At 37.9% G+C, this 27,493-nt stretch overlaps 1 protein-coding gene across 3 annotated transcripts in view; it reads left to right on the top strand.

The window, feature by feature from the left end:
* Nucleotides 1-324: 324 nt before the first annotated feature.
* The window catches only part of LRIG3 (leucine rich repeats and immunoglobulin like domains 3), a 44,185-nt gene continuing 17,016 nt past the window's right edge, over nt 325-27,493 (top strand). Inside the window, exons 1-8 of one of the 3 annotated variants that reach the window (XM_048947666.1) lie at nt 325-713; nt 8,673-8,744; nt 8,987-9,061; nt 22,428-22,562; nt 23,240-23,383; nt 26,203-26,346; nt 26,649-26,792; nt 27,219-27,362. In XM_048947666.1, coding sequence (XP_048803623.1) covers nt 544-713; nt 8,673-8,744; nt 8,987-9,061; nt 22,428-22,562; nt 23,240-23,383; nt 26,203-26,346; nt 26,649-26,792; nt 27,219-27,362 — 1,028 coding nt within the window. In that variant the 5' untranslated portion in view covers nt 325-543. Of the gene's footprint in view, nt 714-801; nt 846-1,238; nt 1,575-8,672; nt 8,745-8,986; nt 9,062-22,427; nt 22,563-23,239; nt 23,384-26,202; nt 26,347-26,648; nt 26,793-27,218; nt 27,363-27,493 lie in introns of those variants that run through there. The other 2 variants (XM_048947685.1, XM_048947677.1) reach the window with 2 other exon arrangements.

The following is a 27,493-nucleotide window of genomic DNA, read 5'->3' as shown; positions in this document are numbered from 1 at the left end:
GGCCTCCGGAGCCGCTCCGGGACCGCTCCGACTCGCGCCATCAGCGCACCGCCTTGGGGAACCCCGCGACTCAGCAGCGGGGCCCGCGTCCGCTCCCGCCGCGCTCTGAGGCGCTCGCTCAGCGGCCTCCGGGTGGGAAGCGGGCACTGGGGCCAGTTGGCAAAGAAGCTATGCCGGCCGTCCCCCCCCGAGCGGGGCGAGGCCGGGGTGGCCCGGGCCGGGGGTTGTAGTCGTCACACGGCAGGGGGAGGGGGCTGCGGGCGGGGCGGGCCGCGCGGCGCTCGGGGCTCCCGGGCCGGGCGGGGGCGGGCTGAGGCGCTGCAAAGTTTGCGGAGTGGCTGGCGGTGCCGCGTGCCCCCTATCCCCGCTCCTTCCCTTCACTTTTTTTCCTCCTCCTGCACCCCTCACCGCCTTCCCTCCTCGGCGGTAGCTCCGGGGCATGAGCGGGAGTCGCCACCCGCGCTGAAGGAGAAAGAGAGAGGCGGGAGGTCTGTCTGTCCACGAGGCAGCGCGAGGGACGCGGGTAGCAGCACCGAACCCGCCATGCCCCGCGCCGCGTCCGCCGCCCTCCCGGCGCTACTCCTGCTGCTGCTGGGGGGCCCCGCCGCCGCCCGCTGCCCCGCGTCCTGCCGCTGCGCCGGGCATCTCGTCGCCTGCAGCCGCCTGGAGCCGAGCCGGCTGCCCGAGCGGCTGCCGCGGGGGGCGGTGCAGCTGTGAGTATGGGGTCTCGGCAGCGCGGGATGTGGGGGTGCCCGGCCGCCATCTTCCGCCCGCTGGGGGCTGCCCGCCTGCGGCCGGGGAGGGCAGTGCTCAGGGGAGGGAAACGGCGGCGTGATGCTGCGGCGGTGCGCGTCGGGGCTGTCGGCAGGAGGGAGAAGGGAGGGGGCTGTCAGCGGGCTGCGGGGCTCCGCAATGGGCTGAGGCGTTGCGTCGCGCTGGGCCCCGGGGGGCGGCGGCTGCTGCTGCTGTTCTGGGAAGGGGGAAAAAAGTTTTCTCCAACGAGAACGTGCGGAATCTCTGAGCTGGCATTCGTTTCTGCGCCGAAAAAAAAAACAAAAAAAGAAAACCCTAAAAAAAAAACCCAAACCCACGAAACTTATATCTTATTGGTCTCGGTGTTATTTTTGCAGCTCTCGCTTTTCATTCCCGATAGTTTCAATAACTTTCCTAACGCCGGGAGTTGCCACGTGTGGTTCGGTGACACGGATTTATGGAATTCTCGGTAACGCGTTAGTGAAATGCCATGTGTAGGGAATTTACCTCCTGTGACAAACTTTTATGGACAAAGCATGAATTATGGGAGCTTTCTGCAGACCTGAAAAGAGCCGGGGCACTTGGCACATTTGTTTTTAATCTCTTGTCATTCAAATATCTTCTGTATTAGTCGCCGTAATTTTCTATTACATTTCCAAAGCAGATCGAGATAAGGACTTTAAAGTAAACAGGAAGACTTTCAATTAGTTGTGGCTAATTCTGCTCAATTGCCTCGTCTGGAGGTCATGCTGCTTTGCTCATGAAATGTGGATGGCTGTATTGACACCATATGGCACTGAGCACACGAAAGGCTGCAGGAGGTGAATATTTCCATGAGCAGATCAGGAAAGTGTGAGGGGAAAGAAACTTTTTTTCCTCTTTTGGTTTATGTGATCGAAGGATATGAATCAAGTGCCAGATCTGCTTTACATTCAACAGCTTGGCTAGGCTTCCTTTAAATTTCATCTCTCCTGTTCTTTTGAACTGTTTTAGTATGCAAACATAAGGTTTCTGACAAAATGGAAGGTATTTTTGATACTCGGTTGGACTTTGCAGCTTGCTTTCTTAGTTTAATGCTGGTAAGATAAAACTCAGATGTGACAGCACGCTGAATAAAAATTAAAAAAGGGGGGGAAAAAAACACAGAACTTCTGTTCTTGGAACTGCTTTCAAGTTATTTTATGTTAGCAGTGATCCAAATATGTCTATTGCTCTTACTTTACCGAGGAATAAAACACATTGCAGGGCTTTTTTGCTAGCACAAGGGTGTTTTTTTTTTTTTTTTTTTGTTTTTTTTTTTTCCTAATTAGAATTCCCTTGGTAGTGTAAATTACTCTCATGTAAGTTCACATTCCTTCAAAAGTGTGAGAAAATAAGTTCCACTTGTATAAATAAGCTTTGGTCTGTTGTAAGAAACCCTGCTGTGATTACTCATTGGACAGCTGTGTCACTTGGTCTTAAACTCACAGGAGTATGTCTTTGTAGGTGTCTTCAACCATGTGGTCTGGCTGCTTTTGTGTAAATATTTCTTTTGTTTGTGTCAAATGACTTGGAAGTATCCAACTCTTTCTTCCTTCCCCTCTTAAGAATGTGGCAGAGGAAGAGCTAACATTGTCTTTCACCTCCAGTTGCTTAAGTACTTGGAGCTTTGATTGCACAACGTGTAAGATAACGCTGTTCAGTTTTACATATACAAAAAAGGTTTGAATAAGCTGAGTTATTGTTGCAACAAACTGTGCATTTACAAACTGTAAAAGACTGTTTATGAATTTTATTACTACATGTTTACTGTATTTTCCGTGGAAGTCCATAGCATATATAGCCAAAGGCTAGCTGTTTAATTGCAGGGATTCCAACACTCCTTGGAAAACAACTGTGACACAATGTTCTCAGCATAGGCAGGCAAGCTTTCCCAAGCAGAACAGTGCAGGCTTTTCTGTATGAGAATGTCTGGGCCTGCGCCGAACCTCACACCTTCCCCTGTCCATCTACACTCCCAGGCAGACAGTGCATCCAGTGAAGTCAGCTTCTGAGTTTGTTCAGCCTTTCCTTCATTTTGTATCCCTGTTGAGATAAAACTGGAGTTTGTGAAGTGCTGTCTGACCCTAGAGTGTGCAAGGGAAAAAATCAGAAGGTGGACCTGTATACTGAGTTCTCCTATTTTTTTAATAGCAAATGTGAGGTTACTGCTATGTGTGGAAATGGCTTCATGAAATAGGGTGTAAACAGGGTATGCTTGCCAGCTTTGCTGTGATTTTAGCCAGAAATATCATCCTCTGTAATGCTGCAGAAGATAACAATTCACTGGAAGCTGATAAATATTTGTAATGACTGTGTACAAATGGTTTTAAAGTTAGATTTCAATTTACTTCTAGTGTGTGTGTGTCTTGAGATGGAGAGAATGTTGCTGCTTTAGAGCTGATGTTTCGTAGCCAGAAGTGGAGGGAGGAAGAGAGTTTGAATGGCGGCCAGCGTCCTCAGTGTTTGTGAATTCTCAGAGGCTTTGTTGAGTTCTCCGTGCCAGGTTCACCTAGGAATGCTAAAACTGTCAGCAGGACAGAAGGGAAAATCTGAAAGATGGCTTTCACTTGTGTTTGTATTACATCTTTAGTATTTACATTTTATAAATCCTCTAGTTCTTTACCAGAATTGCCAGAAAAAAGGGCCGTATGGTTTTCACAGCTGTTTTTCAATATTTTCCAGACTAAAAGTTGAACATAGCAAACTGATTTATGAGTCACTTTGGATCAGTGTCTTAAAACAGCTACAGCCTGGCTTTTTGTTTTTCAGCTCTCTTGATTTCTGCTGAATTAGCAGCTCTATAGGCCCCAGTGGGACTGATTAAGGAGCTGTTGCTGGATTTGCATTTTAAAATTTGACTTGGGGCTCAGGTTTCTGAGTTCTCTAAGGAAGAAGATGATAATTGTAACTAAGTGTTGTAAATTAAGTAGAGTCTAAAAGTTATATTTATAAATGTGTGAAGAAATGCTCGCTCTCTCCCTTTATTCATTAGGCCTCAGTTTTTTTTATCATATCAAGATCAATGTTCAGAGTTGCATTTTCATTTTTGAAGGCAGAGGTTGAGTTATGAGAGGTGTTCATACAAAAGGGAGTATAAAGTATTTAATAAAACAGGTTTTTAAATGGCCTCAAAAACTATGCCAAGCTTTTGAAAGAGAGGGCAATCTGATAAAAGCTTAATCACTTTCATTAGAACCTGAGATGAACAGGTATATACATTTTATTGTTATGAAGATTTCTTAATAAAAATGGAGTTTCAGAGAGTTTTCACTATTGCATCTGTAATGGATTTTGAAATTCTAGTAGTAAAAGTAATCACAGTGGAGATTTTCTCCTCCCTTGTAATGTGGTTTCAACAGAGAGGGAAAATTCAGAAATGGAAAAATGCATAGTAATAATTTCTGTATTTTCGGTATTGTCAGTGCTCTTTTCCAAATGAAAATGAATCACTACTGTTCCTTCGAGTCTTTTCTTTGTATCTGTTTTGAGACATGTTGAGAAATGTATTGAATTGATGTGCATTAGTAGCTTTGGAACAGGGATGCTCAAATGTTACATTTAAGGTGTACCTCATATCCAGGGCTTATAAATCTCAGAAATTTCAATGGGTTTAAGATTCACTTAAAACACTAGTGAAGGATATATATTGTAACACGTAGTTCACTTTCAGCTACTATGATTTAACTTACAAATGTAACATGCAAGACTCCTTTTCTGAAGTTTCCTATGTCAGCAGTACTGAAATAATGTCTACTAAAACGTCCCCAATTCATAGTTTGCCCAACAACGTATGAAGCTGTGTGAAAGTGGCTATTCAATATAGTGTGGAGTTTCTGTTTTTCTTATTGTTTTGCTTTGAGTTTGACAACCTGTTGTGAGTAAACCAGGAGTGAGGAATTTATCTGTGTGTGTTTTTTAAGGTATGTGCTATGTGGAAAATCTCAGAGTATCCTTGATGTTTAAAGACAAACACGTCATAATAGTTTGAAACCTAGTGCAAGTTGTTACGCTCACGGTTGCCTTGATAGACTCCAGATGGATGTGAACTTGAGCTATGAGTGAAAGTGTCTGGCTCCAGTGTGGTGATCATGCACAGCAGTGGTTGTAATTGCAGGATTTTTATAGTTTAAGGACTCTGCCAGGTTTTTTTTTTTTTTTTTTTTTTTTTTTTTTTAACATGTTATAACTCCAGCAGAACAAATCTACTCATGTCTGTTACTGTCTGGTAGGTCCTTTAGGCAAAGACATTTTAAATAAAGCTTTTGCAGGGTTTTTAGGTGAAGAAATGCAGGGTTTTAGAAGTAACACTGAAATCTCTTTGAAATAATTGCTGATTCCTAAATCTTTTCTAAAGCATGAAGAACAGTAACAAATTAGGCACTAGCTGCCATAACTTCGCTAAACTTTGGCTGTTTATTTGCATAGTTCTTATAATCCCTACAGACTAAGGCCAAATACTGGGTTATGTTTAAGAGTAAAAATTGTCTCTACTCTGTCTGCTTTAAGGCAACAAGTTAGATTCCCATCACTAATAAAACCTAGGTCTTTGTTACAGCATATTTTTTCATTTAAGAAGTCAGTATGAGAATCCCTAATCTGTACAGCTGGTGTCTTCAAATGTTAACAACTGGATTTTTCTGAAGTCTATGGCCAGACAAATGTTTGCACTAGACTTTTAAGCAGCGAAAGATGCAATCCTCTAACTCAAGTGTGGTTAACCTCATTTACAGGAGAACTCAAAATCATAGTGATGAAACTAACATTTGTGGCTTCTTGAAAATGTTAGCACTGTATTGGTTTTCCATCTCTTAAGAGGAAAATCTTTAGGAGTTCAGACACCTGGAAGAAGACACAGGTGTACAATATCAGGTGTGCGAAACCTGAGCTGGATCCCAGAAATCATCCCTCTGTGGTCACTTGCATGTGGTGGAGGGTGTGCCTCTTCTCTGGGGCCTCCCTCAGCACTTGCCCCCACCTTCTTTGTGCTGCAGAAATGCCTGCCACACCTGCAGTTCTGTTCTGTGCATGCTCCTATGGTGTACAAGTTTGGGAAACCTAGCAGCAGCACCCCAGAGCCTGGGTCTGATCAATGCTGTTTGTAATGCACGTATGTGGCTGGGATTATTTTTAGTGTGGTTTTTTCTTTTTTTTTTTTTTCTGTCTTTTTTTTTTTTTTTAACTGGTTTAAAAACAACAAAACAGAGGTGAGGATTGTCTCTCTTTTTCTAACTTGGGAAGTGAGTGACTTGAGTCCTACTCATGTGAGGGGTTTTGTGGTATCCCCTCTGCAGAGAAGCCAGTCCCACAAGACCTTGTACAGCTGCCCTGGGGTGGGCAGCTATGCCTTCTGTGGAGACTGCCTTCACTGTGTGCTGACTGTGGCCAGCTGGAGTGGAGCTGGGAAGATGGCAGATGAGAAGTCTTAGAGAGCAGGTGTCAGTCCTGGCAAAAGGTACTGCATAGGTCACCAAAAGGAGGAGTTTAAAAATGGTTTTGCTGTCTTCTGTGCTCCTTGAGAAGCAGAGGTGCATGACTGGATCTGAGGATTATGTCTGTGTCCAAGGACCTACAGTGCTTCTTGCATATAAACTTGTTCTCTAGATCTGGAGTTGCTCAAGGCGTAGTCATAAAGTGGAGCACCTAACATGTACCCTGAAACTGGCTTGCTGTGAGGTGGTTCTAATCCATATGTGGCCCACATCATCAGGGGTCATTGCTTTGAGACTGTAGACGGGGAGCAGATAATGTGTGACAGCCACAGAATCCTCTGCGAGGCATCATCTGTGACTGTACTGACTCATATTCTCCCCCAAAAAGTACGGTCTCCTGGAGTTTCCTCAAGATTCAGTTGAAAATACACTTCTCAATTTAATTGCCTTATGAGTACCTGTCTTGGTGGTGGCCTTGACATTGATTTCCAGTGCTTTCTTGTCACTCTTGGCGTTATTTTTCCAGATTTTACATAGGTTGCTCCAGAAGTAATGCCTCCTATTTATTTCCATGGAAACTACAACAGATACAAAGAGCATGGTAAAACTGTTTTGATAAAGCAAGTTCTCAACTGCAAAGCACTCTTTTTCAACATAGTTGCCACCATTAGTTCTGCTTTATTTTTTATTTTTTTGTCAGTGATGAGCAAGAGCCTGCATGCCATGCTTGTAGCATGTCTGCACCAGTAGAGGTGAACTACTGCTGCTTTCATACCACCCACCACCTCACTATGTTCACATCCACTGTTTGGTTTCCATTTGTTCAGTAGGTGCCCATGTGTGTCAGTGGGTACAAGTGTTTCTGCATGGAGAAATTCAGTGACACCTTTGCTTTGTATGTGTTTCCGTATCAGGTGCCATTTTGTCAGACTGCCCATCTGCTGCCATCACAGCAACAAAATGTAACTGAATATTGGTGGGAAGGTTCAACCTCTACTGCCACACTGCCAACATCTGCTTCTGATGCCGTGGGCCAAAAACAGGAGGCATTACTTTCTGAGCAGCCCTTATATAATTATCAGGCATCTTGTTGAGTGTTTAGGATCCAGTGCTCAGTTAGCACTGGAAAAAGTGTTAAGTGTGAGAAATTTCTATGCCCCTTAACCAGATGCTGAAGCTGCTTGCTGCTGAAGTGCACTGATGCAATTCTATGTGGGCCTGAATTGCAAACTCTCACATAAGATTAAGAGCTCCTTAAAAATAGTGGAGCTTGTGTTATAAACTAACTGTTATAATGTACAGCAAGCACTCTGCAGACAGCTGTATCACTGCAGATAAGATAGTGACAAGGAGTAGGACCTTGCAGGTTGTGGTGGGTGGATGACTAAAAAGGAGGGAGGCCTTCAACACAGCTATCTCTGATAATGAGGCCAGCTGGAAATCTTTGGGCTAATCTCCACAGTTTGAGTTTCTGTAATCAGCTTCTCTATCTTCTATTGTGCAATTACTCTCCTATTTCCATGATGTTTTCAGTACTTATAAGACCACAGAAAATGTTTCTTAGGACTGTATTTCATGATGAAATGAAATGGTCAGGAGGGTGTACAGTGAAGATGCACGGTATCTGTAGGGAAATGAATTTCTCGGCAATGGTCAAGAAAGCATGTTGTGTTCTTAGTACCCTAGCTTGTTTCACAGCAAGCACCTTTGTCTGCAAAGGCACTAGCAAAGTTTCTTGTAAACTGTATCAAAATTATATTTTGGGATCTTTAGTGCAGAGTGGTACAAGCTAAGTGGGGGAGCTACTTCAGGTGCATTTGAATGTAATATTAATGTCAATAATACATAAACTTTTAAAAATTCAAAGTAGATGCCTTCTTGTGTATATTTTCTTCTGATGCTACTTAAGGTCTATACTAGATTTGATTCTGCTGAATTGTGTGAAAATAGAATTGAGATTGATGTACAGTCCTCATTGTGTAGCTAGGATTTGTGAGCTGCTTTAAAGAAGCAAGCAGGAAGAGTAGAATGATACAGATGCAGTAATTGATTCAAGATTGAGGTGGCAATGAGTCTTGGTTTATGAATTTTCCTAGCAGTCAACCGCATGCTTCAGCCAGATATTTCCCTAGAAAGGTAGGGAGGATGCTGTATGTAAGTCAGCGTGTTGAAATGTTTGTCATCCGTCTTAAACACTTAAAGACATATGCACACAGAAAACCCCAAATGAACAATTCCCTTAAATTGTTCACGAAATTCTTTGATGCTGTCAAAGAATGTGATCAAGGTATTTGCACTTATTTGAACCCTGTACATTTAAGTGAGTTTGTATTCTAATTTTACTAACATAAAGCAAATAATTTTGTGTACTTGGAAACAAATTATAACATATTCTTAATTGTAATTGTCTTGATTTACTCAACAGTCTATGGCAAAACTGACAGGTTGTTTATTTTTGTAACCTCATAGGGATCTGAGTCACAACAAATTATCTTCAATCAAGGCCAATTTCTTGGATCACCTTCATAGTCTTCGGGAAGTGTAAGTTCATTTGTCTTAATTAAAAAAATTAAAAAAAAAAAAGTGGTTTGTATAGGCTAATTGTATCGCAGGGATATCAATAGCTAGAGAAAATTTGTTGGCAAAGATGTTTGTTATTCTGAAATCTTACATTATGTGAAACTGGAATTAATTTCAAATTTTGACACTGCTCAGGAATTTAGGAAATCCAATGGGTGTGCTTCTGATTTACTTCAACATTAACTTTATTTTTATATAAATAGGAAGTTGAACAACAATGAACTGGAGATCATTCCAAATCTGGGACCAGTCTCTGCAAATATAACTCTTCTGTCTTTGTAAGTAGATCCTATTCTTGTCCCTAGTTAGTGGAACTAACTCTGCAGAGTTAGTGGAAATACATGCATTACAGACTTTAAAGTAAAATAATTGGAAATAGAGTGGTTTGTGGTTAGGAAGTTGATTATGTCATGTTATTTAGCAGGTTGTTTAAAATGTGTATAATTGAGCTTAATCCTTGTAGTTTTTATGCTTCCCTCAGATACAAAGACTGTATTAGAATTAATTTATGTTGTGGTAGTGCTGAGAAGCCTCAGCGCTGTTGTCCTAGGCACTGAATGAACATTAGTAAATGCTCTAAAGTCTGTGTTGTACAAGTTTGTATAACAGCAGTTATACTCTACTGTTATGCATTTTGGCTAAAATCCCAATTGCGTTAAATCATGGCAGAATTCCATTAATTTCAGTGGGCAGTGTGGGGAAATCCCCTTGACATGCAGCTTCGGGACAATTATCTATGTTAAAAGATGTTGTGCCAGTCTCTTCAAAAAGTATTTTCGAGGCCACTTTTGTGTGTAGCATAAAACTCTGTGGTTGTAGTTGTGACACACAGTTATGTCCATGTTCATTATTTTGTCTGAATTACTGGGTTACTTCATATGGCATCTGTAAGATGGGTGTAAAATTGTAAAAGGCATATAGGACCCCAAACTAAAACACTTGATTTTAGAGGAAATCTGAAATCCGTTTAATTTGTTCTCCTCCCTCTCCACCACGTGGTATGATTTCTCTAAGATGCTGAAAAAAATCCTGCTATCCTACTCCTAAGGGGAGGTGGAAAAAGGACATGTTTTGATATGTGGGAATCTAAAGTGTTTAAACCTAGTAATATGTAGCCCTCTGGCCAAATCCTACCCTTGAATACAAATTGCAAGTTACCTTTCATGAAGAAGCCTGAAGGGTTAAAACAATACCGTAAACTTCAGAAAGCTGTTCAGTTAATTAAATTGATCACTGTTCAATTGCTTACATCTGGTGATTTATAGGGGTTTGTTTTTACTTTAGACCCAGGTCAGCTAAGTCAGCTGGTGTAGCCGCTGTGTCTGGACTGCTCTGTTTGAATAAGAACTAAGTGACATTTGATACTGATGTGGTTTCTTACAAATCAGGATCAGAAAAGAATGAAAGAAGGAGCAGATGGTGTCTGACTAATAACTATTTACTTTAAGCATGTCATCTATTACTATTTTGCATTAGAGTTGGCATTATTTTTACACTGGCATAGCATTCTGTATTTTAAGCATCTCATTAATTTAAATAATGTATTTCTTCAAAAAAAAAAAAATTAATAAGGTTCCCTTTATCACAAAGTTGGAAGTATTAAAGTATGTGATATCCTCCTGCCTTATCTGTGATGAATATGAAATCAAGAATTTGTCCTTACATCTGTAGTCCTTCTCATGGAAACACAAATAGTTCAGATGAACGTAAAAACGTCTTTCTTCAACTGTGCAAAGATTTTTGTTCTCCTTTGAAAGAACCAAAATTGATCAATACTGAATTGTTTGTTCAATATCCTTAAGTCACTAGCTTGGTTCATTTGTCAGTGGTCAAACGTAGGAAAACTTTTGGTAGATCTGTTCTCAATACTTCTATTTTATACTCATGAATACAAGATACAAAAAAAAAAAAAAAAAAAAAGTTTTTCTAAATGTTATACTACCAATGCATTTAAAGTTGGTCTGGCTGAGTGCTAGCTTGTTCTCTTTCTAATTTCAATTACTTCTATATGATGTTGTGAGATTACTGAAAGTAGGTATGCTCCAGTTGAGGTTTAATATAGATTGTGTGACCACTGTAAGGATTCATTGAGATTAATGTGGTAGAACTAATTCCTCAAGTAATTTATGCTAACTTCCAATGATCAGAGTGTAGTAGTTAATAAATAATTTGTCTTATCGGAATGTATGTAGAGAGAACAAATAATTAGAGTGGTATTGCATTGTTCCAAAAATAAAGCATCTTGTTCTGCTTGCAAAGGTTTCTCTTTCAAACACCTTACAGCTTAGAAATCATTTATGTAGAAAGATGTTAAGTCTAATTTTTACAACAGGAGAAATAAAGCAGAATAACCATGCAGCAATTGTCTGACATAAAAAACAAACAAACAAACAAACAAAACTAATATGAAATGCACATATTTTAATCTGATTGTTTCTTAGAAGTGAAAAAATATCTTCACTAATTGGAAAGGTTGAATCAAACTGGGTTAATATATATCTAAGTCATGCAAAGAAGACACGTATGGAACAATTATAATTTTTCAAACCACTTTTGAAAGAATAATTGTTCTTTGTATATACTTCTGATGACTTTATGCAGTCTTCAACTTTCAGAATGAAAAGAGCTTGTGGAACCTTTCCAAAACAAACTGCTGTTCCATTGTTGAGTCTTTGTTCTGACATAGAAATAATAGCAGAAAAGAGATTGCTAGGCTTTGGGAACTTTATTTGATTGCATTCCTTACACATCTATTAATTGTATCAGTTGAAAAGCCAGTTATTTCTTCCAAGGAGATGTCAAGGAATGCTGTGGAATGGCCTCCCTTCTGGGCAAAATCTGTATTGGTTAAAAAATTTTTTTCCATGGTGGAAAAATTCTTCCAAGTAATCATCAGCTGATCAGTGAAGACTTAGAATTTTACATCTTTTGTGGGAGTTTTCTTTCCTTGCAAAGAAATTTACAACGATTACATGTCTACAGAGAATAAATGACGCTGCAGGTATCCCCATACAGCACTGTATGTGTAAATCATTTGAGTGGTATAAACAAGCATGGGTGGATTGTCATGTTAGTGTAGTTTCTATTTCTGGATCTACCTCATTTATAGCTATCTAATGGATATTTATCTAGCTTATGTATTTTCATACTGCTGAATTACACATGATAAAACATACCTGGAGCAATAGATGTTCCTGGTCTTGTGGACAAAGTCCATCAGTAACGTTAATCAGTGGTGTCAACAACTTGTTTTTCCTGGATACCAGTAGAGAGTTGAACACCAGGAGAAGCAAGGGTATCAGACCGGCACTTCCAGCTCCCTCCCCCATCACCCAGCACCCTCGAAAGATATATGTCTGTGGGAAGGAATACAGACTCAAATGCAGATACGCTCATTACGTGGCTGGAGATGCATCTAACACTTCATTCATGTGATGAATATGTATTTTGTCTTATGTCTAGCAAATGTACTTGCACATGCCCATTTTACAGTGATGTTACTTGCAAAGGTCTGATAACATCTTTCAGCATGTTTGATCATTTAAGTCAATTATTTGAAATGGACTATTCAGCTCTCCATTCTCCTTAGACACCCAGCTGTTTTCACTGGCTTCTGGGAGAGAAGACAGAAAGTAGTTCATCAAGGTGAAAAGAAAATGTTCAGCCATTTGCCAGAGATTTCCAGCTCCCCAGTTGGAACAATAGCTGTAGTCAGGTGACTAGGTGACCAGTGTGCTGGAGAAAACAAGATTTTGGTAGAACGCTGTATTTGATAACTGGTAACTTAAAACTGCATAGTGCGTGGATGCCATCCACAGTGATGTAGACCTTCTTGTGTTCTTCCAGGAACTGAAATGTTCCAAATCTCTTAATTGGCAATGCTGAAGTGCTTTTAAAAAACAGTTAAATTGATGTAGAAATTGTTTTAAATGGTTGTACTAGTTTTGTATTATAAAATTCTGCACTTATGAGACAAAAAATTAGTGATTTTTTATTATTTCTGGATTGATGGATCATTGTGTCGAGAAATGGACGCTAATGAACATTTCTTCCAGGAGAAGCAGAAAATTTCTGAAGTTGTTTCCCATTGCAATGATGCTCTTTGTCTGAAATGTACCAGTCCTGTCCTATTTATCCTGAGAACCAGGATCTGTGATACTGATACATGAGAATAAAGACCTTGTGGCTTAGGTGTATCATTGTAATGAAGTTTGGTACCTAGTTTGAATCCGGGTTCCTTAAACTCACACTCTAAAAGAGTGGAAGTGATTTTTGAATTAAGGTGATTAAGGTGTCCATTGTATGTGCTTGTTTAAGGGTAGTATATATCAAGTACATATCAACATGATGCTTTGGTGGTTGTAAGCTATTAACGTTCAAAAACTGTACCGGAACTTCTCCACAGTGTGTCAACAATTCACTGGAAAAAGAACAAACAAACATATAAAAGCAATCAACAAACCAAACAAAATAAAATACAAGATCTGAGTTTATTGCAGTAGACATAATATCTTCTCCCACTACTCTAGAGATCTTGGCTCCACTTTTGGGAAGATGTACATAACTGATATGACTTAACTGTTTTTTGCAATTATGACTTTTATCTTTTAATGCTGATAGTACAGATCAGGCTCAAGTCATGATTTCCCACAAGGCTGAAAGTTCATCCAGTGTTGTCATTTTTGTATGTGCATGTGACACATGATACCAAAGTGTGGATCTAAGATGTGTTGTTAGGGTGCATTAAATGCTCAATAAATTATTTGGGTTAATAAAAAAACTAATCTGAACGTAATCTTCTTTAATTACAAATAATTGGAAACCTCTCAGTACAGTCAGTGACAAAGGACATTTAAAGATACTTTGGGCTGTGATTTACCATCGTAGGGGAAAGCCATGCTACTGAAGATGAAGAAATAGATTGAAACTGAGTAATATAATTGCATCACTCTTTTATATGGCTTTCATAAGTCCTATATGGCTTTTAACTGTCATTTGCCTACACATTCTACTTTAAAAGTCTTCAAAAAATAGTAACTAGTTCATGTAATTAATGCTTTGTATGGAATAAAGGCACTTAATGCTGCAGAATTTGTAAATCACTGCTTAAGATTTTGTTTAAGGATATGTGGTATGGGTAATAAACCCATGATCTTTCATGTGTTGAATTAAAAAAAAATACACATACACAGACTCTAAAAAAATCATGGACGCCATCCAAAACTGCCAGTGTGTTTTGTATTCCTGTATTTAGTTCTATGGAAAATGGAAGGCCTCAGTCAGTGACTTTAGAGGGATGGTGTGACTCTTGGGTATCCAACATTCGTAACTAAATTTTATTGTTCTTAGAAAAATAACTAGAATTAGTATGAGGAAAAAAAAAAAAAAAAAAAAAGTTTCTTGCCCCCACATCTGGTGTATGTTGTGTAATAATCATATCATCAGTAGAGATTAGAAAAGCCACATGTGACAAAGTTTCTACGGTGTATAGTGAAATTCTAACATTAGGCTAGCTTTGAATGATTGAGTGCTTTAAGTAGTTAGGGATTTTACTTTTAGTTAAATAAAAATTATCTGTTTTAAAACTATTGATACATGTGGAGCAGGTGATTTAGATAGAAGTATTCCAGAGGCTTACATTCTAAAAATTACTCACGTTAATAAAGAAGACAAACATTCAGTTTTAGTAATGCCAGAGTAGGAAACACAACATTAATTTTTCAAATGTTGCATTAGTATATTACTTGTATTATGTTCTTTTTTTGTTGTTTTGTTTATTTATTTATTTTTAATTAAGAATGTTGTCTCTTTTTGTAAGAGACATGTAGAATATACAATGTTATGCTTGGTTTTGTCTGCAACCCGAGAGAACTGTTAACACTTAAGGCAGTTGAAGCAAGGAGGTTTGGTTTTGGGTTCTGCAGTGATGAACAATGTTGGCCAGCATGGAGGAGACTTTCTGTAGTGTGCATGCTGGTCTGTTAAGTGCTGGGCTGAAACTACAGATCTGTTTTCTGAAGGCTTTCAACAGCATTCAGTTTACAGTGTCTATATGTCAGTATATTCTGAGTCTAAATGCATTGGCTTTGAAGACACATGCACAAGTCTTGTTTCCTGGATGCTTAAAAAAGTTAATGAACAAAAAATTATTAACAGAAATACTACTCAGGATATGACACGGGCCAGAAGTATTGAGAAATTGCCAGTCTTAGTTGAGTGCTGGGATTGCATAATTAAAGTTGTTCCAACTTTAAATGTAGCTTTCTGATCAGCTCTTCTAAAATGATTCTGACTAGTCATTTTTAATTTCTTTGGTGTTCAGAGAGCACTTTCGAAAAGCAAAGCTGAAAGTGCTGCTTGAAAAAGTGGAAAGTCATTCTCTTCAAAGAGAAAATAAATCAGCAAGGTTATCTAAGCCATGAACAATAATTTAAAATTAAAATTTCAGAACTTGCTTATACAGCATAGTAGACATTAAACTTACATATCTTCTCCAGTGGGTTAGATGAGCAACAAGTAGAACCAGCCCTTCAGAGACCATGTTACAGTTTGCACCTGAAAAAACTTTTCAGCCATTCGGCTGAAAATTGTTAATTCATCTATGGCAGCTTTCTCCATTCTTCCTTTTTTTTTTTTTTTTTTTTTTTTTTTTTTTTTTTTTTTAAAGCAAAAGAGTGAACCTGCTTTTGAGGGGCAGTAATTGAACATAGACTTGTGGATTTTCATTGTTAATTAATTAATGTGTGCTATCTCATCCTGACTTCGATTAATCAACATATAGTTAAATACCTATCTAGCTTTATGCACAAATGTTGCTAGTGAAAAAAGTATTATGTTGTTTAGAAGTGATCTTATTTTGTGTGCACATTTTAAAATAAGGAAATGTATATGTCAATATGTTTTCAGATAAGGAGTATTCAAGATCATTCTTCAAGTAGTCGTCTTGAGAAGTACAATTTAATTAGTTGAAGTGAACACACAGAATATCTTATACATCTGCTCAACTGACAGTGTAGAAGTAGAGCAGTGATTTGAATAGTTTGGTGGCACCTCAACTAGGAGAACTTCTGTGAAGTGCTTTTGGAAAATTATTTGTAATGGAGGTAGGAATGATAAATCTGTCTTCTTGCAGTAGATTGGGAATGGCAGCTGTGTTTAGAATCCAGAATGCTGTTTCCGTTTGTATTTAGTAAGCTATAGTCATGAGAAAGAAGTTCAGACACGACTCTTGAAAATGAAAGCTTATATTCAGTAGGAGTGAATGCCTTTCCCTTCTGTGCTTGTCAGAGAAAGTGGTATTGTGTATTTATAAAGTCAGCATACTAAACTGTAGTCTGGTTCCCAATATTAAGAAAATTTTGGTCAAATATTTTACATCCTTGTCATCTCTTCAGTTACCACTTTATTATGGGAAGGATTAAGATTTGGATGCTGCCTGGAAGAGTTTGTTTTGAAGAAGGATTGAAAGAAAGGATAGAGGAATGCCAGAATGGCCTTCAGGCATAAGGCAGCTTGGAGAAAGTCCTAAAAATGAGAGTGGTGGTAAACCATGTGTGACTTGGGCTGAAGTTGTGAGCAAAAAACTAGAGCAGAAAACTTACTGGAATTAGTTTCTGCAGTCTTTGACATTTGGTGTGGAGACTAAGAGGAAGTAAATGAAAGAATTTGAAAAGGAACCTGTCTTAGTCAGACTTGCAGACATGGAAACTAGATTTTTATAACAGCAATTTAGATTGAGTGTTGGTAAAGAGTAGAAATATCTGGAAACAGAATTTGCTGTAGCAGAGGTATAGAGTCTAGATGAATGCTTTTGCAATGAGAATGGAAATGAATGCAAATTTTATGAACTACTTACAGTGGGGAAAAAAAAAAAAGGCATGTTTTTCTGATCAACAGTGTTAAAGATGAATTAAAAAGAATAATTATGGTTCAGAAAAACAGAGAGTACTACTCCCATGTAACAAGTAGAAGAATGGTAGGAAATTTTACCATGAGAGTGATGCCATATTTTGTGAGACAGTACAGGGAACAAGAGAAGTTGGAAAGACATTAAAATGCCAGACATCATAAGAGCTGGATTTTTAGCATAGTACTGTGATAGATGGTTACTGCGAGGGAGGAGAGGTTATGCGGTGCGGTGACTCATCATCTTGAATGAACTAGAAGTGGACAGGGAGAAGATCTCTCAACTTGTTGCCAGCAGTTGAGATTGAGTAGGTCTAGAAGGGTGTACAGTCTGAAGCACCTGGGCTTCAGTCTGCACTCTCCAAGAGTTGGCTCTGTTTTAAACAAATTAAAAAAAAAGCAAACAACAAAAAACACATATTTTTACTAAATAAGTTCATAAATCAGATAAAAATATTATTAATAAAATTGGAGGGTGTTACGCTGTGTTTAATCTAGGTCATAACTACAGTTGTTTAAGATTTTAGCATTAAATGATAGTCATGGAGTGCACCAAGTCTGCAGTTGGCTATTATTTCTGTTGTCAGATCCTGCTGAAATAGCTGTATTTTCATTGTTTATGTTTACCTTCATTAAAATGGTGAAGTTATGCATTCAGTTGACTATCACATGCTAAGTAATGTATGATTATTTCAGAAAGACCAAAAAGTGAAATGGGAAACAGACTCCAGAGTATCAAGAAAAGAGTTTGGAAGGGAATTTTAATTATTGGTATTATGGCTGGAATCAAGAGGTAATTGCTTTGAAAGTATCAACTGCTTGGAGGTTTGGATTTGCTGCTGTCTACTTTTAATTATTAAATCATCTCTGAATCCTAGAGTAGTTTCATTCTATGTGTTTTTCTCCTCCTTTTTCCAGCTTGTTTTAGGAAATGGCAAACCTTTGGTCTAAGTTTCAGAGAAGGAATCAGTAGGTATAGACTTAACAAGTTTTGATATTATGCTTTAAGACTGTATACCACAAAAAGCACAAAAAACATCTCACCTGAAGAAACAGTGGATGGACAAGGATTGGTGGTATGAAGGAGACCTTCAAAAGAAAGAACAGCTACTTGTTTCAAGACCTGTAGCCTCTGTGAACTGGATAGCAGACTTTTGTAGACTTACCAGTAGAACTGCCAAGTAAGCCTGGCTCTATATCTGTCATCATCATCTCAGAAATATTTTCCAGTGAAACCTTTCTTCCTTCATCTCTACTAGTTGCAAAGATTCCAGGAACTGGAGGATCTTAATTCATTGGTTGTATTTGGTTGTTTGAGTGTGTAGTCCAATTACTATTGGGGAGTTATTATAAAGGGAGAATTAAGCTTGACATCACAATTACAGAATTTTAAGTGATGTAACTGTTCATTAAAGTGTTGCTAATTTTACTTGTCAACTGTGTGTTAATCAGAGGAAAAAGAAGGATCTTTTTTTCTCTCTTTCTTATTATAGAAATTACTGAGACTATTTCTTGTAGTATATAGTAGTTAAGTTCTCATTTTAAAAAGCCACAAGACAGTAGTCTTCCATCACTTGCTAAGTTTATTACAGTCTCAATCTTTTATCTTTACTATCAATTATTTTCTATCTTTCCGCTAAAATTTTCTCCCCCTCGTCTTCACAATTGTTTCACAAGAAAGCTCCAAAAGTCTGGAGGCGTTTGAGAAAAATGTGCAGGTAGCAAATGTAAAAGGAGTCGTATGACACCAAGGGGTGAGTGGAAGGAAGAACAGGTTGAAGCAACCTGTGAAAAAGTAGACTTTGTGCCATAGTGTAATATAATGGAGATGACTGTGTACGTACTTGGATGGGCATGGATGGTCACATCTACTTGTCCTGTGCTGACATGGCTACCTCCAAGCCAGTTTTAATCTTGAAAGTGTGTAACTAGAAGATGGACAAACTAAGTATCTGTGAACCCCAGCATCCCAGTATCATAGCTTCAGCATTGCTCAGAAAGATGTATCTAGCCCTAGCAAAATGTTTTTTTCTCCTTATATATCTTCTTGATATTTAGCAAGTGACCAAGAGATTTCACCGTGATTGTTTGTTCCTAATGCAAATTTAATATATTCTGCCTTTCAGGGATTAGGTGAGGGACAAGAGATAGTCCAGAATCACAGAGGTGTTAAAAGAGAATTGTTATACAGTTTTAGGAAACAGGCTACACAGACAACTCTCCAAAATTGTCTTTTTGGACAATTGTTTTTTCTCACTTTGCTCCATCTCCAGACTCAGGCACATGGTACTTTTTAGAATTATGGTAAAGGATTAGAAGACAAAGAGGTTCTCATAGCAGAGCAGATCAAGATCTACCTGGAGGGAAGTTATGCTTGAGAGGGGAAGTGCAAGAATGCTTTTTTTTTTTTTTTTTTCTTGTAGTGAGGTTTTTTTAGAAATGGAAAACAGTGCTTCAGATCTGGAGATGCAATTTCTGTATCATAAGATCAGATCAATGAAGTTTCATTTCTAAGCTTATGTAGATTCTTCTTTGAGATAAAAAAACATTGCATATTGGCAATCTTTATTAAGAGATATATAATCATAGTACCTCACATCTTAAAAACAATTTTTTTCCCCCCAGCGCATAAGAACTGTGTCTAATTAGTGTTAACTAGATACTTAACAAAATGGGTATGGCAATTGCTATCCTGCTTTGTATTTCCTTAGAGGCAAGGGAAGTACAAGTCAATATGTCAGGTATGTTGTAGCTGTTGTTTATACGGAATGAATCTTGAGATCATGATTGATGGGGTTGTTGTAAATGTTTTGACCTACTGGTGTGTCTAAAGTCATGAATTCGGAAAGGAAAATCCAGTGTTTCTCATACCCTAATGAAAAACTAATATTCTGTCTTGAGATGGTATTCACTCAGGCTTATGTGAAAATGATTAAATCAACCTACGTGCACACTATTTTGGTAGAGTTGGTTGTTTTCTTTTTCTTTATGACCTGAAAGTCAAGGTGTAAATAGTTGAACAGCAAGAGATATACTCAAATTAATGTGGATATTTTGGTGGGTTTGATTATGTTCCTCAGTGGTCTTTTTTCATCAGGTGCATCAGGAAAAATTCTAAGGAAGTTGCATGTTCTTGCAAATGGAGAAATTGTGATCTGTTTGCCATTGGCATATTTCTGTGAGAACTTCATGCACTGGTTGACTTACTGCAAAGGGATCCCTGCTTGCTTTAATTTTCCCTTCAGGATCTGAAAAATGAAACTGGTGCAGCATGCAGACCTTCTTTTGTGTGAACACGGTAGTTACAGCAACTGGACATTTTTCTGCAGAGTGAACAAACTCATATGATTGTACCAAGGTAGAGGATATTCTTTGGATCTGTTGTAACAATTAGATAAGCTTTCATTTTCAATCATATCTTTTTGAGTAGTTTTGATATTTATTTGGCACTCATTAAAGGAATGAATACAATATTTATTTGAATTTCTGAAAGGAGATCGTGAAGAAAAGTCAAATTAGAAGTAGACTTTCACTTTAACTAGGGTTGAACCTTAAAATTTTGAGATTTTCTCAGTGCTGGGTAATTATGGCATTTGAATTTTTTTAGAGAGAAAACTGGATTAGAAGGCTGGGGCAGTAAGGAGTGAAGCATTTAGGCATTTTGCATTTGAGCGGCTTCTGTAAATACAGACAGGCAAGAAGGCATGGTGAAGGGTTCATTTGATTTTCATTATGAGATGGAGTAGGACTTTGATGTGGACCTCTGTTTTGGTGAAGAAGTTACTTTCTGCCTATTAAATGACCTTATCATCACTGAAAAAGAACAATCCCTGAAACAAATTAGCTGATTTTTTTTGTTTGTTTTTATGTTTTTATTGCAATCTGGTCTGCATCAAATAATTTGCCAGTTAGTTTAAGGGCTAATCTGAAGGCTGCGTAAGACTTTTATTCAGTTCCATTAGGTCCAACTAAACTTTGTAATACAGAGGCTATTATCCTGCCAGTTGTAAGGAATTTCTGTTTTATGAAGCAATATTGACACAAAGAGAGCACTGTGTAAGCTGTGTCTGTAAGTGAACACTTTCACACTGCAATTTAGGAGGCGTGCAGTTCAGGAAATTGCTGGCTTCTGCTGGAGCACACTTTTACTGCAAGGAAAATTTTATTCGTCACTCAAGTAATTGGCAGTTTTAATACCTTGCTAGTAATTACCTTATAAACAAACTAACGCATAAAGGCAACTCTGTGACCTGTTATCTAACTCACAGTCTTGTTTGGACAGTGGAACTGACACATGGTGGTATTTGTTGTTGTTTTTTTTATTAAAGTAATTTGTTTCCATTTATTATAAAAACTTACTGTTAAGAGGTTGTTTTTTTCCTAGATAATGTAGTATAGCTCTACCAGACAGCCTGAGTAATGAAACATGATACAAGAGCAGCGTTGGAGGAGTTGCGAGATCATTTATCCATTCCCACATGTGGTCAGAAGGCCTATTAATCTAACTTATGGTTCAATTTTTGAGTCAGGATTTTTTTGTCTTTAGTAATCCTTCCCTTGCTTACGTGAGGGTTGTCCATGCCATTCTAAGTGTATGGCTTACTATTTTATCCAGAGCAACTATTTCTAATAAAGGCAAACACCTTCCAGAATCAACATTTTTGTTGATAGTTTAACCTGAAATTGCCTTTGCCTTCAGTCTCTGGAAGTTGAGGAGAGCACCTAAATTTTGATCATTCGTCTTACTAGGAACAGAATGTACCACAGCCAGAACTGACTTGAGCTTTGGAGTGTAACAAGGATCATTTTGGGTTGCATTCACTTAATTAATCATGTATGTTTTCCCCTTACGTACCATTAGCCCCAACGAATAACTCTATTCACTTTGCTGATGTCCATGTATGATACAACTGGGATGAAAAATATGGTAGTTGCTGTGCATGAACGTGAAATATATTGCTAGAAAAAGTACATTTAATTGGAAGTGAAAATAGAGACGTTTCTTAGAGTAGACTAGGATAGCCATGTCTTTAAATAGTTGTAAATTCTTTACTGTGGAATTGAATGTGATGCTTAGCTGAAATCTAACCAAAGAAGATGTCCAGACAGTCTGTGAAGAGTTGTGAGAAGCACAAATTTTATTCTTTGCTAACACAGTAGAAAAATTTGCTGGATAAAATACTAGATCTAATTGTAGTATTAGAGAATGTTTTTCTGGAAGGAGTGCACTGTCATCAATCTTACATAGCTCTATTTTTGTGGAAATTCAGTTTGAATTTCATGCTGTAGGAGTTCTCAGAAAAACGAAGCAGAATGTCTGAGTACTGTTATGTTAGTTTGACTAAAATGAAAAACAACTATGACCTGATTTCATTGCAATATTGTGACATATTATATTCAATGCAAATAACATATGTCTACATTTTTTCAGAGATTAATGAACATAGTGTTTCATTTTAACATTTTAAAAACAATGAAATACTTTTGGATTATAATACTTCTTCGTCCTTCCCCCTTGCCCTGTTTGCTGGGAAAATGTTTCAAGGAATCAAGAAATGTTGATGACTTGTTTGCTCAGAGCATTCTAGTTTGTAATTCAAGAAAACTAGAAATTAATGCTCAGCCTATTAGAACAAGCAGGGAAATTAAGTACTAATTTTAAGAGTAGTGCTTAGTTAACAAGTTAACAAGCTCTGGAAATGACTTTTTTTTTTTTTAATTACTATCCTTAAATTTCAGGACCAGTAATAAGATTGCCAACATCTTACCTGAACATCTGAAGCCATTTCAGAGTTTAGAAACTTTGGATTTGAGCAACAACAACATATCAGAGCTAAAAATGTCATCATTTCCTTCCTTACAGCTCAAGTATCTGTAAGTAAAACCTACTTTACATTTTCTTTTCCTTTTTTCCTTTTTTTTTTTTTTTTTCCCCCCACGTTATTTAGAAAAGAACTTGATGGCAAGCTTAGGCTGGCAACTGTATGTTGAAGAATGAGATATTTTTTAATCAGACACTTACTAAATGTTCCTACTTTTACCCATTGATCTTAACCTAAGTTGTAGACTTGAATTTACCAGTTGCTGCAATTAACTGTTTTAATTCATGGTAAACAACATTGAGATGAAACAAATGGATATGTCTCTCTTGAGAGAAAAATTACATAGTAAAATGAATTTAAGCTGTGGGTGCTGGTCTAGTCTCGAGTTGCATGAAGTTCTGTGGACTTCATTGAATTTACCTTAATGTTTTTTATAGCAGTACTGCAAAGAGAGAGCTACACTGTGAAGAAAGTAATGGAGTTGCAACATACTATATTTTGGCAACATGCTATCTTCTGCTAATAATGCGCTCTTGCAGAACAGAGAAAAATATTGGTGGCAAAATACTATTTGACTGTAGACTGAGTTGTCAAGAGCTTTGATTAATGCGATTAATGAAATTTCATTTATCACAGTATAAGCAGTCTAAGAACTCTATGTTTCACTACTTGGTATTAAAATTTTATTAAATAACTGTAAATTTAACCTTCTAGACATTGTTTCAACAGGTACATTAACAGTAACCGAATAACCTCCATGGAGCCTGGTACCTTTGACAATTTGTCTACCACACTTCAAGTATTAAAACTGAACAGGAACAGAATTTCAGCAATCCCTCAAAAGATGTTTAAACTTTCCCATCTGCAACACCTGTAAGTGCAGCCTACAATTGACTAATTGTTTTCAGGCTTTCCAAGCACTGGTAGTGCTTGAACTCTAGCCTTTAATTAAAGCAGTTGCAGAGACAGGCACAGAAAACATTACTACAACCCTTACTAACTGCAGCTTTATACTGAACAAAACCAGTCTTATATATTGGTGAGATATGAATAGTCTTTGTGTTTAAAATTGTGTCTGCTTATTAAAGGAAAAGAAAAAAAAAGGTTAATAGCAAATAGCAGTATTTATGTAAAAAAAAACATCGGAAAAATTAATAAATGAAGTAGAGTTATGTCACTCACTACATCAGTCTCTTTGTATGTTTGTAAAAGCATAGAATCATTTAGAATAACTGAATCACTTAGGTTGGAAAAGACCTTTAAAATCATCAAATCCAACCATTGCATTATAAAGGGAATTAATTTGCTTTTGAAAGATATTACAATAAACAATATGCTTGAGTAAGTAGAATTTTATGATTTTCACTCATGTGATACAGTCTATAACTATTTTACTAAGTAATAAATGTAGCTACTGAATATGAACAAATATGGGGAAATATACTCTCCCCTCTTTTGGAAAACTTAAAGAGTATGATAAGTTGACAAGAAGATGGGCTAGGACTGCACTTTGTTAAATTCCAAGTAGTTATTTTCCATTCTCAACAGGCAAGATGAACTGTTAGATTAATTTTGAAAGTGAAAAGCCCTAAGAACAGTGAAATGTTAGAATGCTTGATACAAACGGGAAGTGTGAATGTGTCTTTCCTGTGCACAGAGGAAATGTTTGAATTAAACCCCAACAGAAGAGTGTGAGCACAATAACACTTTGGCAGAGCAAATTCTCAGATACAAAATGCTATTTTTCAACATAGTCACCATCGTTAGCTATGCATATATGTTCCAGCTATGAACAGCCTGTGTACTGTGCTCATAAAAATCTGCATGAGTGGAGGTGACCCACTGGCGCCGTCATCACTGCAGAAATGCACCACCCGTCTCACTGTGCTCATATCCACTGTTTGATCTCCATAAACATTCAGCAAGCGTTCATGAATAGCAATGGATGCAGTTTTTTCTGCACGAAAGAATTCAGTAAAACACCTTTGCTTCATAGGCACTTTCACATCAGATGCCATTTTGTCAGCCTGCCCCTCTGCTGCCATCTGTTGCGCAGCAACAAAATTGAACTGAATTGTAGTGGGAAGGTTCAGTCTCTACTGCCATGCCATTAATGTCCACCTCTAATGTTGTGTGCCAATATAATAAAATAGGAGGCATTACATTTGGAGCAATCTTCACATATTATCACTTGAATAATGCGATAAGAAGAAATAAAGGCTGTTCTCACTGAATGTTCCTTACAACTTAGGAACTTTTAAACATATGGGAGGATGAGAGGAGTTTTGTATTATGTATTTGTTATTGGATGGAGTTTGTATCAGAGTACCTGAGAGGGCAGCTGAAGTCTTAGAAAGCTGAGAGCCTGCATAATAATTGTATAATACAATAGTATACATATGATACAGTATACATACTCATATACTGTATAGTAATGAGTATGGAGAAATAATTTTTTGTTCATTTTTAGTCTTTGTTTATCTGAACAAAGTGACTTTTGGAAGGAGAGGATTCTTCTTGGTTAAATGGGATACAGCCTGATAAAGATCTTTTTAGAGGGGCAAATTTTCACTCGTTGCCACATTTTTCTTAGGGGCCTTTTTGTAGTATTGTCCAGTATTGTCACTTTATATATCAGTTGTTTCTAATAAATAAATAAATGAAAATACAACTATTGATTTAGCAAACAGTAGCTAGTTTAAAATCCGCTGTTATAAAAACAGTTAATTTTCATGCAAGTACATTGTTTTCTGTACTTGCATGAGTGTAGGCTTACTTTTTCACGTAACTCAGAAAGCTGCCTGGAGTTGGTAGGATTGGATTTCTAGTTGAAAAGGACCAAAGCCAAGGGGATGTTGTAAAGAGCAGGAAAATAGAAAACATGGTGTACTGCTCTCACTGCAGCTTACCCTCCAGCACTACTTATACCTTATAATTCCTATTACATATGAGTCCCAAACTCAGGCCTATGAAAGGATTGCCTGATTCCAGTTTAAGAGAGGGAGAAATTATCCAGGATATTGGTTCTGGCTAAGTATTGCAACTAGAAATTTTAACTTTGCAATCAATAATCAATTGGAATGCAAATTAAAAGCAAAAATTAACAACTCTACTTCTGAATGGACAGCAGGAACGTGCTTTCGCTTTTGAGAAGGGGATCGATCATGACATTTTAGGTCTAGAAAGATTCACAGAATCACAGAATGGCCAGGGTTGGAAGGGACTTCAATGATCATGAATCTCCAGCCCCAGTGCCACATGAAGGGCCACCAACCTCCCCATTTAATAGTAGATCAGGCTGTCCAGGGCCTCATCCAATCTGGCCTTGAACACCTCTAGGGATGGGGCATCCACAGCCTCTCTGGGCAGCCTGTTCCAGCACCTCACCATTCCCCTAGTAAATAACTTCCTCCTGATATCCAACCTAAATCTACCCCCCTTTTAATCTTCCCTTAGATTCTTTAAACATCAAGTAACTATCAAGTACATGTCCTCAATATCAAAAAGGCAAAACAGTAATAGCATGGTTAAACATAACGCATTGCAGTAAAAGGTTTGAATTTTATTACATCTTGCTTCTGTTGTTCAATTTGCAGGGCAGGTATTTCAGTGAAATTTGTTTCCAGGGAGGTAGGAAGAGTTGTTGGTATGCAAGTAAACTTCTGCTGAAACTGTAAAATTTATTGATGCAGGGAGTTGAATCGCAACAAAATTAAAAAAATAGATGGGCTTACTTTCCAAGGACTTCCAGCTTTGAAGTCATTGAAACTACAGAGAAACGGGATTACTAGGCTCATGGATGGTGCATTCTGGGGCTTAACCAACATGGAAGTTTTGTGAGTACCAACTTTCACAGATTCTGCTATTACACTAAGTAGGATTGTACATAATAGAATTGCTTGCTAAAATATAGAAGTGTTTTTGAACTAAGGTATTCTGGTGTGGTTTGAAAAGCAACTAGTGTTAATCACTAAGCATGTAAAGCAGTGCATTCTGAATGCATGTGTAAAACTCTAAATGTAAATATAGGCTGCAACTATCTGGCCAGTGTCATGAAGTCAAATGTGGACCTGTGGCAAAGCACACGCATCACTGAGTTTCTGAATCTTAGGTTTTTTGTCTGTTTGTGTATGTGTAGGCAGCTGGACCATAACAACTTAACAGAGGTAACCAAAGGCTGGCTTTATGGTTTGCTGATGCTGCAACAGCTCCATCTCAGCCAAAATGCCATCAGCAGGATCAGTCCTGACGCCTGGGAATTTTGCCAAAAACTCAGTGAGCTGTGAGTAGCTTTTATTCTATTCCAGATTTGAAATTAGGGTACATGCCAAAGCATGAGCTTCTTACCACTGATGTGTGAATTTTTCATAACAAAGTTTCCAAGGTGACAGCAACTTTTCTACATGTGAGACAGTTAAATTTTGTTGGAAGAAGTTGAAGCCAACCATGACTGCTTCATTTCACTGTAGTTGTTCTAGAGCTGTAACTCAATCATTTTCAAATGAAAGAAATTTGTTCTGCAGTATTTTGTGAATAATTGGAAAAGATAAGCTGTATGGTCAAAAACAGTGTGGTAGGTTTTGTGACCATTGTAAAAAAAAAGAAAAAAAAAGGAACCATTTCCCCCACTTGAAGATTCAACTGGGTTGAACTGAGTAACAACTAATGCAACAAAAACATTAAAATCCATTTTTCCTTAAACTTGCAGAGATTTGACGTTCAATCACTTAGCAAGGTTAGATGATTCAAGCTTTGTTGGCTTAAGCGTGCTAGTTGGACTGTACATTGGAAGCAACAAAGTAAACTACATTGCTGATTGTGCCTTCCGGGGACTTTCTAGTCTACAGACTTTGTAAGTTGACTAACTTGAGTTTTAAGGTTAAAAACATTAAGAAATCCTTTGTACGTTGTTAGGTTGTTGTTGTTTTGCTTTGCTTTGCCTTTTGTAACTTTCCTAGCGTAGTGTTTTTTCTTTTTTCCCAG

The sequence above is a fragment of the Lagopus muta genome, chromosome 1 (genome assembly GCF_023343835.1).
Source record: "Lagopus muta isolate bLagMut1 chromosome 1, bLagMut1 primary, whole genome shotgun sequence".
NCBI classification, from domain to species: Eukaryota; Metazoa; Chordata; class Aves; order Galliformes; family Phasianidae; genus Lagopus; species Lagopus muta.
This window is presented reverse-complemented; position numbering and strand designations above follow the sequence as displayed.